This window comes from Myotis nattereri (genome assembly GCF_964212035.1).
Source record: "Myotis nattereri genome assembly, chromosome: 12".
Taxonomy (NCBI): Eukaryota; Metazoa; Chordata; class Mammalia; order Chiroptera; family Vespertilionidae; genus Myotis; species Myotis nattereri.
Genome location: NC_138087.1, coordinates 34,558,595 through 34,571,860, shown reverse-complemented (window position 1 = coordinate 34,571,860; position 13,266 = coordinate 34,558,595). Strand labels below are relative to the sequence as shown.

General features: G+C 36.1%; 1 protein-coding gene across 1 annotated transcript in view; it reads left to right on the top strand.

Moving 5' to 3' along the window:
• The window catches only part of JAK2 (Janus kinase 2), a 101,659-nt gene that overhangs the window by 48,786 nt on the left and 39,607 nt on the right, over positions 1-13,266 (top strand). The window contains exons 7-10 of the mRNA XM_081103422.1: positions 7,979-8,300; positions 9,077-9,196; positions 11,123-11,280; positions 12,586-12,697. Coding sequence (XP_080959548.1) covers positions 7,979-8,300; positions 9,077-9,196; positions 11,123-11,280; positions 12,586-12,697 — 712 coding nt within the window. The remainder of the gene's footprint in view (positions 1-7,978; positions 8,301-9,076; positions 9,197-11,122; positions 11,281-12,585; positions 12,698-13,266) is intronic.

Below are 13,266 nucleotides of genomic sequence, written 5' to 3'. Positions count from 1 at the left end.
AATCAAAAAGAGGGGATGCAGGTGGGTTACATGATAGATTAGAGATGTGTGAGAAAGCAAAGTGGGGGTGGAGGGGTGGGGCAGAACCTCTGGGATTGGATAAAAAGTAAAATGATAGACACTTATCTGTCCTCATGCCCAGGTACATTGGTTGTGCCCAAGGGGTCTGGAAAAAGACAAGTTACAAGTTACCTAGACATTTCTAGGATAGGTTATCATAGGTGCAAAAAGACAGAGTCAGTTAAGGTAAAGATTGACCTTGTCAGTGAAGACACCGGCCTAGGACATAACTACCCAGCATAACTGCTTTTAGTTAAAGTTTAATTTCAGGCCCTCCTTTGTGGTTACTTTTCCCTGAGTTTGTTAGGTTAGCATGTGGCCCCTTTCATCCACAATATTTAAAGTGTACATCATCATGATTTGATATACATTGTGAAAGGATCCCCTATGAAGTTTATTAATACATCCACCACCTCACATATTTATTTTTTGAGTTTTGTTGTGGTTTTTTATTTTTTTTGGGGGGGGGGTGGTGGCAGGGAGAGACTTTTTAAGTTCTATTCTCTTTAGAAAATTTTACCTATACATATATAGTGTTGTTAATTAGTCAGTGTGTTGTACATTAGATCCTCAGACCTTATTCATCTTATAACTGATTCAGCAGAATCTTCCACAAGTGAAGCATACTCCACACACTTCAAATTATTCTTCTGCATATTGAATTTTGACAATCATGCCAAATATAATTTTTTAAAATTTCTTTTTAAAATAATTCTTTATTGCCGAGGCCGGTTTGGCTCAGTGGATAGAGCGTCGGCCTGTGGACTGAAGGGTCCCGGGTTCGATTCCGGTCGGGGGCATGTGCCTGGGTTGCGGGCATATCCCCAGTAGGAGATGTGCAGGAGGCAGCTGATCGATGTTTCTCTCTCATCGATGTTTCTAACTCTCTATCTCTCTCCCTTCCTCTCTGCAAAATATCAATAAAATATATTTAAAAAAAATAAAATAAAATAATTCTTTATTGTTGAAAGTATTACCAAATACAGTTTTTGAAACACTACTCTTGCAGCCCAGCTTTTATGGCTGGAAAACTTCCACTCTTTTTAAAGATATATAGGAATATGGATATATAGTATATAAGATTGCTTTGGGTTTTTTTTTAAGTCTGAATACGAAATCATATGTCTTACCTATTGCATATTTACCAGAGTAGAAGTTTGAAGATGCCATGAATCTGGTTAAAACTCCCTTTAGTCCTTGAAATGCTTCTCTCAATGATGGACTTAAGTCACTGAGTGTGTTCAAAACAGTTCATATGCAGTTTGCAGGCTATCGATTTCTCGTTTCCCTCTTTGGTTTTAAGTGTTCCTTTCTTGCTTTCAGATGTCCATTAAGCCTTAACTTAAGGGTAGGAGCTATAGGGTATGATTTCAGGAACTCACTGAGGAATCTAGAAGATTCCAAAGCCCAAAGGAAAAACAAAACCATTTCTGTTTTCACTAAGGCCTCATTCATTGGTTCGTTCATTCACTCATTAACAGCATTTATTGAATACCTGCTATATGCCAGACCATAGGAGAACAGAGTCAGGGGAGGAGCATTTTACATACCATTGATGGAAACTAAAGGAACTGAGGGGAACACAGTTGAGGAACAGAGAAACTTTGAATTTTATAAATATGAAGCCATCTCTAGGCTTATGCTTTGGTGGAACACTTCTGCTTTGGAGACCATGATATTGCCCAAAGTCTTGGCACAATCCTGTGGTTTCTTAATGTCAGGAATTATGCCCTCTCTTCCTCTCCCTATATTATTTAGTCCAGTGTCCTAAACTCAGTGAATGTTTAGTAATGGTATTTCTGTGGTTTTTCTTAATCAGGATATAAATGCATCTGCAAATTCTGCATTATTTTTCTTTTAAAATTATATAGATATCAAACATTCATTATAAAATTTCATGGTATTTTAAAACAGTTTTATTGATATATATTTCACATACTGTAAAATTCACACACTTAAACTGTACAATTCAACATTTTTTATTGATTTGTAAGGAGTCTATATTTGGATATAAGACTACATATATAAGTTATCATATATATGTTTTGCAAATATTTTCCCATTCTGTATATTGTTTTTTTCACTTTCTTAAAAGTATCATTTGTAGCACAAGAATTTAAATTTTGAAGTAGTCTAATTTTCCAGCTTTTTCTTTTGCCTGTTGCACCATGATATTTTAATATTCGATAAATAATTTATGCCTGTCCTGAAGTTAAAAACATACCTGCCTTGCTTGCCTTGTTAATATAATTTAACTCACTGATAGTTTCTGAATTCTCATTTAGTGTTCATTTCTGAGAAATAAAGACTCTGCTCAATGTTAAAATATTTAAGATTAATGGGAAAACAGATGAATTAATAGTTTGGGGCAGAATCTGTAATAACAAAAGGGTAATATGCTAATTAGACCAGACATCCTTCTGGACATCCTTACTTCCGGACAAAGCTGCAGTGGGCAGGGGCGAGGCAGAAGTGGCAGAGGGCCCCGGCCGCGGTGGTGGTGGGCAGGGGCCAGGCCAAGGCTCTTGTACGAATTTTGTGTATCAGGCCTCTAGTTAAATAAATAAGCTGCTTTGTTCCCAGAAATATCCAGTAGAGTATGGAGCTCTGATTAGTATAACTAAATACATACCCTTTCCCAGACTTAAAAAGAAAATACATGAAAGGTGCACCTCTTTGTATCTGTGCCCGTGTGTTAGGTATGTCTATGTCTGTCAGCACAAGCCTCTATGTGCATATGAACCGCATGTGTTTGTGCATCTGTATGTGTTAAATACTTAATTGTTTGTTATTGTTAATCCTCATCCAAGGATATTTTTTCCATTGATTTTTAGAGAGAGTGGAAGGAAGGGGGTAGGGAGAAGAAGAGAGAGAGAGAGAGAGAGAGAGAGAGAGAGAGAGAGAGAGAGAGAGAGAGAAAACACACATCGATTGGTTCCCTCCCGCACATGCCCTGACCTGTCTGGGAATCAAACCTGCAACCCAGGTATGTGCCCTTGATGGGGAAACAAACCCTCTACCCTTTGGTGCACAGGCCAATGCTCTAACCACTAAGCATACTGGCCAGGGTGATACTTAATTTTTTTTTTTTTATTGTTTTCAGAGAGAAAGAGGGAGAGATAGAAATATTAATGATGAGGGAGAATCATTGATTGGCTGCCTCCCACATGCCCCCTGTTGGGGATTGAGCCTGCAACCTGGGCATGTGCCCTGACCTGGAATCAAACTGTGACTTCCTGGTTCAATGCTCAACCACTGAGCCACACCGGCTGGGTGATACTTAATATTTTGTATGTCAATCCCTAATTGGATATTTTGGCTTAGGTGTTAGAGTATAGAAAGTGAAGGAAATAAGATTTTTCTGTTTTCATTCTTTACTTGCTCTTTAAAATCTTATATTTGCTAAAGGGTAGGAAGAAGAGAACTGGAGAATGGAAGGAGTTTAAAGGAGAGTCTATTGAATTTGCAAACACTAGGCCAGGGCCAAGAACACTTACATAGCAAGAAGCTACATACCTCATATCATTAAGACTCCCTTTCTAAATAACTAAGCAGATACAAGAATTTACTACGACTTTAGCAGTAAGATGAAGATTTCATTTATAGTACAAAATATAGTATAGTTTCTAAGGCAAAGCTCAATTTCAGAGCCTTTTAGAGCCTTAATTTTAGGATTCTTTAAAAAACTCAATATAAGAGAAGCATCAGAAAAATGTTTTTATGCTGTAAGAGATAACAATTTGTGTCTCTTGAAATATTTTAGTGTTTCTAACAAATCTGGTTCTGATAGCATGACATGAAGTGTATTCATCATATTCAAGAACCACATACTCCTATGGTAGTCCCAAAAGGTGCATGTCTAGTCCTTAATTCTAGGAATCAAAGTGGAAAGCCATGTTGTATGATGTTATCTTAAACTCTCTTTTTCATCTTCAAATTAGTTTTTCAAAGCCTTATTAAATCAAGTAGTCATTGATGTCGACGTAAATTGCATTCCACACTTAGTAAGGCTTTTGGTAACTAATTTTTTTTGACAAAAGTAGATAAAGTAGGCATTTGAATGTGCATTCTGATTGTATTTTAAATCTTTTTTCAGTGTTTTCTAAACTTACTGAGGCTCTCCTATTTGCTGTATAAACTTATTAAAATTTTATATATTTCTTTACTTACAGATATGTAATTGCTATGAAAAGGAACAGAATGTTACTTTTAAGGTCTGACAAATGAGTAGAACTTAATGGGTGGAAAGAAGTGAGTAATGGAAAAGGCCTCGTAGCAGAAGAGACCATAGGAAGAGCTCAGAGTTAGTAAGAGAGGAGGCAGGAGTTTAACCATGTGGAACCTTAGAGTCATGTGGTCAAGGTTAAGAACACTAAGAAACCATGCAGGGGTTTAAAGCAATGGTGACATTATTCAATTTGTGTTTTTAAAAGATCCCCATGACTCCAGTGTAGAAAACAGAGGGGCATAAATGTAAATGGAAATGAGAGTCAAACAGAGCAAGGTCATTGCTGTAGGTCCTCCAGGAGATGCAGTTGAATGGTTTAGTGATGAGAAAAATGGGCAAATAAGAGAAATATGTCAAAAGTATAGCCCAGGGACTATAGTGATGGATTGAATGGTGGTGGTTGAGGGAGAAGGTGGTGTCAAGGGTGATTCCTGGGACTTGCAGAAGTAGGTGAATTGTAGTGCTGTTTACTCAAATAGAGAATGTTGTAAGAGGATCTTGGGAGGACTTTAGCGAGACTCATGAGTTTCCTTTGAAACATTTTCTGAGGAGCTTTGGGGCTATCCAAATTAAATGGGTAGATTGGCTTGATTGTGAAAGATAAGGGTCTGTCGTTTAGATATTTAGATGGCAATATCAAGTGATTTGCATATAGAGTATCTAGAAGAAAGACAATGTGTAAAAAATAAGAGGAGGACCCATAATTAAGTCTTGAGTAACGTCAACATTTAATCACTAGATAAAAGGGAATGTTGCTTTAAAGAAGATTGAAAAGGAACAGCCAAAGAGATGGTAATAAAATCAGGAAAGCTAAGGGGAGAAAATTTCAAGGAGAGCATGATTAACAGTGTTGGATGCTGCTGAAAAAATCACAAGACAAATAAACAAGAGAATTTGAGTTTTTAACAACATTGAAGTTTTTTTTTTAAATATATATTTTATTGACTTTTTACAGAGAGGAAGGGAGAGGGATAGAGAGTTAGAAACATCTATGAAAGAGAACCATCGATCAGCTGCCTCCTGCACACTCCCTACTGGGTATGTGCCCGCAACCCAGGTATATGCCCTTGACCGGAATCAAACCTGGGACCCTTGAGTCCGCAGGCCGACGTGCTATCCGCTGAGCCAAACCAGTTAGGGCAACATTGAAGTTTTTTATTTTATTTTAGTAAGAGCAGTTTCTGTGGGATTATGGAGCAGAAGCCAAATTTGAGTGAGTTGAGAAGTAAGATGGCAGGAAAATTAAAATGGTTTTAAATGCTTTCCAAAAAAGACCATATATGCTGTAGCTGGAGAGGATATAGGGTAAAGAGATTTTACATTTAGGATGGGAAGAAGATTAGTATTTTCAAAACATGTGGATAGAAGAGAAAGAATAAGTAGAGTAAGAGTCCCCAGAAAGCAGATGTCTGTTAGAAGAAGACAGAGTATAGGGAATACATGTGAACGAAGTGGCTTTAACTACAGGTTTATACCTACCTCATTCGTGGAGTAGGTGAAAAGGAGGAGAGACCAAGTGCAGTGTATACAGGCTGCCAGCAGGGTATTGAGGGAACTCTGCTTAGAGATGCTTTAACTTTTTTTTTTTTTTTTTTAAGAAAGAGATGAAGTCAACTGAAAGTGAGAAGGGATGTAGCTGAGGTTTGAGAGAGGAGGTTTGAAGGAATTGGAGAAGGTTTGGCATGGTTGTGGGACTTGGGAAATTGGTTGAGCCAGAGAAATGTCATAAAAGAGATGGAAGTGATGAAAGCCTATTTAAAACTAGAGGCCCGGTGCATGAAAATTCATGCACTGGAGCGGGGCTTGGGGGGGATCCCTGAGCCCTGCTTGTCCCCCCTCACAGTCCGGGAGCCCTCAGAGGCAGGAGGCGACCCGGCGATCAGGGGACGGCGATGCCCCATCACACCTCTGCTGCTGCCACTGCCGGGAGCGCAAGCCTTGGCCAGCCCTGGTTACCTGAGCCTTGGGCCAGCCCTGGGCAGCTGGGCAGCTGCCATCTGAGGCTTGTCTGCACCTCGGACATCAGCTGGGCAGCCACCATCTGAGGCTTGCCTGCGCCTCGGGCTGGCCCTGGGTGGCTGGGGGGCTGAGGAGACTGGGCGCCACCATCTTGTGACTGTGGGCGCTGCCACCTTTGAGGGCATGATAGTCAATTAGCATATTCCCTCTTTATTGGCTGTGGGCACCGCCATCTTTGTGAGGGTGTGGCTCAATTAGCATATTCCCTCTTTATTCGATAGGATAGGTGACTATGAATTTACGATGCAGCACATGTACCCTGTCAGATAACTTTCTCCAGCAGCGCTGGCTGTTTACAAAACAGAGAGTTCCTCCAGGGACTTACAGTGGAGAGTATGTGTGTTGGGGTTGGGTGGGTGAGGGGAGTAGGGAGTAGGAAGTGGTAAATTGGTAAATGTTTAACAACCTGTTCTCGGTGAGGTGGCAAGGAAGGTCTGGTTTGTAATTTTTGCTGATATCCATGGATACTCCCTTCACAGCCAATCTCAAGGTATCAACTTGATACCACTGAATTGGGAAGAGATGAGCAGTAGCAAACCCTTTTCACCACTCATATATGATAGACATTCATAATCTCAAAAGCATAGATAGTAGTAAAATATAAAATAAAAATTTTAATGTAAAATAATTAGGAAGTAATATGTTTTGAGTACTTATTATCTATATTTTATTTTATTTTATTTTATTTTATTTTTTTTAAAATATATTTTATTGATTTTTTACAGAGAGGAAGGGAGAGAGACAGAGAGTCAGAAACATCGATGAGAGAGAAACATCGATCAGCTGCCTCCTGCATATCTCCTACTGGGGATATGCCCGCAACCCAGGTACATGCCCTTGACCGGAATCGAACCTGGGACTTTTCAGTCCGCAGGCCGACGCTCTATCCACTGAGCCAAACCGGTTTCGGCTATTATCTATATTTTAATATAATTTATTCAGTTGTAAGTTTTTATAACTTAAATTTTAATGATGGCTGTTTAACAGCTCAAAATAATTCCTAAAGTGTAATAATAAGCTGTTAGCATTAGCTATTCCATCACCGGCTGTGGATACTCAAGTACAGTATAGAGTGATAAATGATGTTATGGAGCAGTGCACAGAATACTGTCAGACAAATCAGGCTGCATCTAGAGGTTCCAAAGGTTTCCTGGATTTGATGATGCTTGAACTGAGACTTGTACAATGAGTAAGAGCTAAACTTTTAGGGGCTGGGTGATGGGAAGAAGGATTGGCATATGTGAAAGGCATGGAAATTTAATATAGTTGTTTTTGAAGAAATAAAATGTTAATTATTTGTCAGATATTTGAGCAGGCGGGAAATAAGTTATCCACTTTCTTTAGGATATTTTACATAGAGAAGGAAGTAGTACAAAAGACTCCAAATGAAATTGTTTGATTGCAAAAGAATTATTAGGATTTATTAAAGCTGGCCTATAAAAATGTTTATCCAACTATACATTACTGACTATATTCTGTGCAGTGAGAAAACTTGAAGTCATTTTCAAGGTCCACCATTTCTTCCTTCTTTTCAGTGGTAACTATGTCATCTTTCTCCACTTGTGTTCTTATAGCACTTATCATGGAAAAAGGTGGTAAGTTCTCTTTTACTTTTGTTTTAGATTTATATTCCAAATGTTTTGTTTCACTGTGTGTGTTCTTTATGCCTAGCTATAAGACATTCTTACCAAAATGTATTCGAGCAAAGATCCAAGACTATCATATTTTGACAAGAAAGCGAATAAGGTACCGATTTCGCAGATTTATTGAGCAATTCAGCCATTGCAAAGCCACTGCCAAAAACTTGAAACTTAAGTATCTTATAAATCTGGAAACTCTTCAGTCTGCCTTCTACACAGAGCAATTTGAAGTAAAAGAACCTGGAAGAGGTCCTTCAGGTGAGGAGATTTTTGCAACCATTATAATAACTGGAAACGGTGGAATTCAGTGGTCAAGAGGGAAACATAAAGAAAGTGAAACACTGACAGAACAGGTAATTCTTAATGATATGTTCTCATTCTTTGTTAATTTAAGTAGAATGGCAGTAGAAGTAAAGTAATTTTAGTCATTTGAAACATGGCCTTGTACTTTTCTTCTCCCATTGATAGAAGTGTAAGTGTAGAGGTTATATCTATAGATCTTTTCTGATTGTTCTCAAATGTTTTTTATTTAATTCTTTATGACAAAATTAGTAATGGTATTCTTATAGCTTCAGAAATGGCATAAAGTTATTTTTAAGGTATTTTTGCCTCTTTATTTCTTTTACTATTTTTAAAAAATATTTTTTCTTTTACTATTATTGATATAGGAGGCATAATCATAAAACTTAATATCCTAGAAAAGGTTAATTTTAATTAATTTTATGATGAAGTATGGTTAAATAATTTAGTATGTCTTAGGATTGTATTGTAAGTTTAAGTTTGTTCTTATCTGTTGTTAGATTATTATTAGAGATTTTAAAATATTCTAGTCTTCATTCTGTGGTAAACTTTTAATTTTCTGGCAATTGCTATTACTGTTGATTGGATTGAAGAGTACTAGAGCACACTTAAGATTTCTGGCACCCTTTAATGCTCTCATTTTTAAGTCAAAGCAAGATACAGTATAGTCTAGGGTGAATATTGGGGGAAAGAATCCCATTTAATACTTACTTATTGCTATCAATACTTTTTTATCTTAAAGAATTTGTTAGTGAATGTTATATCATAAGTCTTATTTTAAAATGGCTCCATAGATTCTGTTTTTAATTTCAAATACTCTTAATTATAGGATTTACAGTTATATTGTGACTTTCCCGATATTATTGATGTCAGTATTAAGCAGGCAAGCCAAGAAGGCTCAAATGAAAGCAGAATTGTAACTATCCATAAGCAAGATGGTAAAAATCTGGTAAGTTTGCTTTATAACTAAATAATGGTTATGTTATACAGTTTTTAGAAGTATTTATTTTTAATATCCAAGGTATCTTGTAGAAGTTTTTATTAATAGTTTTAAATATAGCTCTAAATATCAGTTTAGTAAGCTTTTTTATTACATCTAGCTTTTTGTGTCACTACCAAAACTATCTTCCAATGGAGTTTCTTGTACATTAATGTGTTTTTCATTCATTTTTATGATTAGTAAAGCATTAGCTACTTTTTCTTCCTACTCTGGGTTGCACTAGTTCCCTGTTGTTCTTTTGTTTGTTGGTTTGTTTTGTTAATCCTCACCCGAGGATATTTTTCCATTGATTTTTAGGGAGAGAGGGAAAGAGAGGGGAAGACAGAGAGAAACATTGATGTGAGAGAAACACATCAATTGGTTGCCTCCTGCATGAGCCCTGACCAGGGCTGGGGCCAGGGAGGAGCCTGCAACTGAGGTACCTGCAACCGAGGTACATGTCCTTGACTGGAATCGAACCTGGGCCCCTTTGGTCAGCAAACTGATGCTCTATCCACTCTGAGCCAAATTGGCAAGGGCCCTGTTGTAGTTCTTATTCCTGATTATCATCTTTTTTTTTTTTTTTTTAACCTATGGATATGTGAATAATACCAGTCATACTGCCTAATTAAAGGAGAGAAAGAAATCAAAACAATACTACCAGGAATTTATATAGCAAAATGTAAACTAATCCCAGATCAGCCTGCCCAAGCTGTAAGACATGATTGATTATGAAAGATTTAACCCTTTCTCTTTTATTAAATATCTTCAGAAATCCCACTTATTTTAATTGAAATGAAATGTAACTAGACACTAAATGGGTCCAAGGCCGACTGTCACCACTTGAGCCAAATTAAGCAGAGACAAGATTGAATCAATATATACTAATAAGCGTTTATTCCAATAATGCTGGCAGTATTGAGAAAGCAGCAGGTCATCCTGAATATCCTGCTCTCTGACCTTTCATTTCAAAAGAACTCTTCTGTAGGATTAGTGGGTGGGGAAAATCTTCAGTTAGTGAGTTCCCAGGGACTGCCTTTTTTCCTTGTTCTTGTAAAGATTAGCCCCGAATGCTGCCTCCCTTCAGATACGTTCTGTCCTTGATCTGGTCGCTGGGATACCTTATCTCCCGGGCTTGTTCTTCTTGTAACATGTGCTTCAGTTTCCCAGGGTCGGTAAGAAAATCTGTTTCTATTATATGCCCCTCCTCTATGAAAAAGAAATACATTATTTTATACCCTGCTTTTAAATGTCTCATTTATGTGGCTCTGTTTTCAGCTCCGATATTTCTTAACTTCCTGGCTTAAATGTCATATTAGTGTTATTTGATTATTTAACTTAAGTATCTGTATGTACCTCTCTGGCCAGTTCAGGTTTATATTACCAAAATTATAATTAACTTGCAACTCATTTTAGTCAGCAAGCTTTCCTGTTCTTAGATAAAAATATGAATTAATAGTGTGCACCTACTCCCTAGTAGACTATATATGATTTAAGTTTATATTGTATACATTTTAGTTTTTAGCATAAGTACTTTAACTTAGCAGTGTATATTTGGTATGTAAAAATAAATCATTATTTCTAATTAATACCAACTTATATTGGATTAGATAGATTTCTAATTGAGATAACTGGCATTTTTCTAATGGGAATACTGGAAAATATAGTACAATTATGGATGTAGAGTGAATGATAACTGGAAAAGCATAATAAGCTTATGTTTAAGAGCGTCTTAAATATTAGAATAATTTATAATTCAAATTGGGCCATAAAAAACATTTGAGCAATGTGGAAAAAAATTTAGGAGAATTAATCTAACAACATGGAGCAAAGAGAATTTTCAATCTGTAGTATGCAGTTGACTTTTTAAATGATACTTTTCTTTTCTCTGCTTAGGAAATTGAACTTAGTTCATTAAAGGAGGCTTTGTCTTTTGTGTCATTAATTGATGGATATTATAGATTAACTGCAGATGCACATCATTACCTCTGTAAAGAAGTAGCATCTCCAGTGGTGCTTGAAAATATACAAAGCAATTGTCATGGCCCAATTTCGTAAGTAAAACATAGTTTAAAAGTAAATTTTTGTTGTTGTTAATTTTCACCTGAGGATATTTTTCCATTGATTTTGAGAGAGAGAGAGAGAGAAGAGAGAGAGAGAGAGAGAGAGAGAGAGAGAGAGAGAGAGAGAGAGAGAGAGAGAGAGATGTGAGAGAGACACATCATTGGTTGCCTCCCGTACGTGCCCTGACTAGGGCTGGGGATTGAGCCTGCAACCAAGGTATGTGCCCTTGGCCAGAATTGAACCTGAGACCCTTTAGTCTGCGGGCCAACGTTCTATCCACTGAGCCAAACCTGCTAGAGCTAGAAGTAAATTTTTTAAATAGTAAATGAAATATTTACAAAAAAGGTTTTATACAACAGAGTGATGTACATAGGTTTAGGACAGTGATGGTGAACCTTTTGAGCTTGGCATGTCAGCATTTTGAAAAACCCTAACTTAACTCTGGTGCCGTGTCACATACAGAAATTTTTTGATATTTGCAACCATAGTAAAACAAAGACTTATATTTTTGATATTTATTTTATATATTTAAATGCCATTTAACAAAGAAAAATCAACCAAAAAAATGAGTTCGCGTGTCACCTCTGACACACATGTCATAGGTTCGCCATCACTGGTTTAGGAGTTTAGAAAAAAAGAACTTAACTGAAGTGTTTTTGTAATAAAAGTCTATTTGCAATAAGATATAAATAATAATTAGAATTATTTAGGATATAATTTATTACCTGTATCTCAATCTACAGATACAAATCTTCTTATTTGTATAATTTGAGTTGCCTAGGTGTGTTACGAGATAGTGATAGATGATTCTTGCTTTCATGTAGATTACATTTTGATTTTTCTTTAAGATGTGCAGCTTCGATAAAGCATATAGCAAATTTTAAAAATCAGTAGTCTTTGTTACTTGCAATTGGTCTTCTAGTAGACTTTGGATTATATTAAGTATTAAAATAATGCACATAAATTTTTATATTAGAAATTGCTATGGTAGAAGAGACATAAGTGTTTATGAGAGTATTGTTTTTAAAATACTAAGTTTGCAATCATAAGGCAGAAAATTCAAATAAATGAGTTGTTCTTTGTGATTTTGTGTGTCCTCTAATGCTGTTGATTTGTTTTTAAAGCAATATAATTGTCCCTTGAATTGGTTTGAACTTAATATTTTTCCTTACAAGATTATTGATAAACTTACAAAGTAGAGGAGACTTCTAAAAATTCTGAGTTTTAGATTTGACTTTTGATCTTTTAGATGATATCTTGCTATGTTATCATTCACATTACTTCTTTATGTTTAGAATGGATTTTGCCATAAGTAAACTGAAGAAAGCAGGTAATCAGACTGGACTTTATGTACTTCGATGCAGTCCTAAGGAGTTTAATAAATATTTTTTGACTTTCGCTGTCGAGGTTAGTATGTCACATTCATTAACAGTAACATCTTTATTTAGTCTATATAATTTCCCCTTCATGTTTAGGTACCATATATATTTCCTTTTTAACACTCTGAATTATAGCTCTGGATATAGCTAGCATAATAATATTTAATTTACCCCAGGGATCCTGCATGTATAATAAATTATAATTCCTAGGATTTATATAAAAATATAAAATGATTTATAATGTCCTTCTGTCTTTTAATGTAGAATTTATTTTACTTTATTTTTTGGTGTTTGGGTGTCACAAGGGTGTCATACTGCATCAGTTCTCTTAAAGTCTCTTTTTTCAGAAAGATGGAAATCTTTACCAAAACATATAGAACACAATAAATCAGAAGTAAACTTTCCTTTTACTAGTAATGGTTATAAGATTAGAGTAAAATAAGGTAATAACAAAGAAACAAACATTACTTAACTTTTAGCTAGTGGTGGGTTTTTTTATTTTTAAAAAACCCTTACTTGAGGATGTTTTTTATTGATTAGAGAGAGAGAGATAGAGAGAAACATCGATGTGAGAGAGAAACATTCATTGGTTGCCTC